Genomic DNA, 3,694 nt, shown 5'->3' on the forward strand with positions numbered 1-3,694 from the left:
AAGATAAAACTTGTGAAGAAAAACCAGAGAAAATTGTTTATAATAATTTTTTTATTAAATCACTTTTAAGGGATTTGCTGAATGTAGTTAAGAGGAAATCCGCTAGGACTTCGAGTAGTTATTTAAAAAAATTATGTACCAAAACTATTTCCACCTGATTGCAAGCTTTTGTGTTACTGCTTCAAATATCTTATCGAAAGAAATCTTTTCTGACAACACCACACATCGAAAACACATTTTGTAGTTCCGCTGAATTCCACTGAATCGCTTAAAAGATGTAAGCTTTTGCCCATAGCTTGTGAACTTTAAATATCATTTTCTCAGACTCTGATAAGAAATTGTTGTACCAGAATTATTTCAACCTTATTGCAAACTTTTTTGTTACTGCTTCAAATATCTTATCAAAAGAAATCTTTTCTAACAACACCACACATCGAAAACACATTTTGAAGTTCCGCTGAATTCCACTGAATCGCTTAAGACGAATTTACAAAATGGCTACACGTGAGATTTTGCCCCTACCTTGTGAACTTTGAAATTCATTTTCTCAGACTCTGATAAGAAATTGTTGTTGTTGTTATCACTGATAATTACTTACATCTTTACCTTTTATTAGGGGTAGGAAATAACGCAATAGGATTTAAATTATTCTGGAAATTGATTTTTGTCCAACTTTGATAAATATTACTCGACTTCTTAGTGGATTCCGTCTTAACTTTTCTTGAAAATTTTAGCTCCCAAAAATATAAGAAAAACTTGTGAAGGAAAACCAGGGAAAATTGTTTAAATTTTTTTATTAAATCTTTTTTGAGGGATTGGCTGAATTTCGTTTAATTTTCTTGAAATTAGGTTCCAGAAATAAGAGAAAAACTTGTGAAGGAAAACAAGGGCAAATGGGATAAGATTGCTAAATACCAGAAGAAAGCTTTCTTTTCACCATCTGCAGAGGATATTAAAAAACAAGCTAAAATGTGAGTATCATTTACAATCATTTTTTAAAAATAAAGAAATTATTAAAATACCATAAAATTCCTGTTATAAGCCCTGGGCTTATACAACTTCATAAGGGGTTTTGGGTGGGCTTATAAACAGAGGGGCTTATATCCGAGAGGGTTTATAAGCAGAATAAAAAAAACCTTTTGTAACGATCCATGGGACTGTTGATCGAAAAACATTTTTTAAGTAAAAAACGCATAAAATGCAACATTTAGCCCTGTTCAGTAATGTCATCCGGCAGAGGGGGGCTTATATCGGGGGGGGGGGGGGGGGCTTATAATCAGATGTATTTTTTTGTTTGCAGGTAGTTGGGCGTATAACCGGGGGAGGCTTATAAGCGGGGTGGGGGGACCAGAATTTTACAGTATTTTTTTTACATTTTTAATTTTCCTACACTCTGATCCTTTTAAACTAATGCAGTTTTGATCTTGCTTCACAAATTTATGGACCATTTTTTTGCCCTACATTTAAGCCAACCACCAAAAATTCTTATATACTCTTTATTCAGACGTTTTTAAAGTCTCACAACCTTAGTCTCCTGGGGGGAAGGGAAGGGGAGGGAGGGACTATACCTGGTGGCCCTGAAAGGGGTGCGTTTTCAGGCTGGGTGAAGCTGGAAGTATATGAAAGTGTAAGGGATTTTATTAGATGAAGTAGTGGATCTTATCTTATGGCTGTTTGTTATTTAGGTGGGCAGATACCTATAATTTGGATATGTTTGAGGAACTTGTCAACGAGCCGCCAAAATGTGCCATGTGTGGCCAACCAGCAACTAAGCGATGCTCAAGATGTCAGACAGAGTGGTACTGTAAAAGGTAATGATACTTTTAAATGGCATTCCAGCCAAAGCTCAGTTTATTGGCCCACCTGTGCTTTGAATTGTTGTGGCTCCACATACCGTATTTTCTCAATTAAACGCCCTCGGCGTTTAATTCAAACTTGGCTTGCTGCACCCGGCGTTTATTTGAATTGTGCAGTTTATTCGAGCTCGATTTTTAATTAGCAACGAGTTTTATCCATCATTTTTGTCAAAAATGTATGTTGCTAATATACCTACAGCTTACTATACCACAAATAAATGCCTTAGGGGCCTATTTTCAACTTCAACTCGGAGACCCGGCGTTTATTCGGTACCCGGCGTTTAATTGAGAAAATACGGTAATTTGCCTTGTGTGTATTTTGAAGAAGTGTATTCACGTCAAATTTACTTAAGCAAATAACATTTCGGGGCATCCAACGGGAGTCGACAAAAGTAATGGTTGGACGCTCTGATCACTGAGCTATGGGATATGCGCTGATCTCCAGTGTGTAATAGTCACAGCTGACGTCACTATTGTATGAGGGATTGGAGAAGATCGAGGTGTATTATAAACAACAAACCTGAAAAACATAGATTTGCCATCTGTGAATGTAAACAGTTTTAGCAAATATTTCCTTCGTGAATAAAATTTTGACCACAAAACCTTCAAATGAATTACACTGTTGCTGAGTTTCATCGGACATATTTTTAACATTAACTTATTTTTCCTTCCAGGGAGTGCCAAGTTAAACACTGGAGCAAACACAAACCTACTTGCAATCTGGTAGTAGAATCTAAAACATAACCCAGGCTACAATCACGCGAAAAGTTTTTAACGAGTTGTTTTGGACGCCGATCTCCAAATAGCGTCAAAACACGTAAAAACAAGGAAGAACGCTGAGAGACAATGGGTCACAATGGCTGGCTGGCCTTTGGACATCTTCTGTGCATTATGCGGGGATATTGAAAATTTCCAGTGTGGCCAATCAGTGAAAATTTGCCTCTGTTTTAATTTTGGAGTCACTCGATGGTGCAGAGGATATGCAGTGATTTTATTGGCACAGTTTCGTTCGGATGATGTGCGCGTTATAATTTCCCGTCATTCGTCAGTACGTCACCTACACAACTGCACTCAAAGTAGATGAGTGAAACAGCCAATGAAAACGCACGTGTTATCTACGTGACTCGCGCGCGCGTGCACTGCGGTATTTATTGCCCACATATAAGAGTAAAGTGTATCATGCACATAATTGGGACAAAAACTCCTGACCGTTTCAGCGAGGTGGCCGCTGAGAACGTTATATTTTAAATATTTAAAAAAATAAAAATTCAGTAATGAAATAAAGTATAAAAAGGAATAATAGAAGTGTCATTTTGTAAAAAATTCCTTCATCAGTGGGGGTCATCAGTGGAGCGGCAGCCATTTAGAGCGCGCGCGCGCGTCTCTCCTCGCGCGCATCCTCCCTCGCACGCTCGTGCAATATGTAGAATGTGTATTAACTCTTGCCTCACTAATAAACAGCCCCAATAGGCTAATTTGATGTGGAATTAGCGTAGTGATTTGTATTCGAATTTGAAAACTATGCCACTTTTGGAGCCCTTACAAAACGTCTCAATCATGTGTGTTCGTCATGTCTTCATTTTGTAGCAGCCAATCACATGCAAGTTCAAACCAGCTGAATTTTCGGCCGTCCTCTCGTCTTAACCGCCCCTCCTCTGGCGGCATAGGACTAGAAGAGACTAGTTCTGAGAAGGATTTTTAAAAAATCTACATGTTCAATTAAGCTAAAAATGTCCGTTTTCTCGGAATGTTTACCAGTCAAATAAAACATCTTAAAAAAGCAAATCCATTACTAGGGAAATAGACCGGGACTATTTACTGGCCACAATATTTCGACT

At 37.9% G+C, this 3,694-nt stretch overlaps 1 protein-coding gene across 1 annotated transcript; it reads left to right on the top strand.

Annotated features, from left to right (window-relative positions):
• Positions 1-849: 849 nt before the first annotated feature.
• On the top strand, positions 850-2,710 carry LOC144640722 (zinc finger MYND domain-containing protein 10-like; the record flags this gene model as incomplete). The annotated part of the gene is made up of 3 exons (XM_078499807.1): positions 850-971; positions 1,686-1,811; positions 2,531-2,710. Coding segments are annotated over 3 exons (318 nt in total), but the record flags the coding sequence as incomplete, so codon positions are not given.
• Between the last annotated feature and the right edge of the window lie 984 nt (positions 2,711-3,694).

This window comes from Oculina patagonica, unplaced genomic scaffold (genome assembly GCF_052425735.1).
Source record: "Oculina patagonica isolate OP01 unplaced genomic scaffold, crgOcupat unplaced430, whole genome shotgun sequence".
In the NCBI taxonomy this organism is placed as follows: Eukaryota; Metazoa; Cnidaria; class Anthozoa; order Scleractinia; family Oculinidae; genus Oculina; species Oculina patagonica.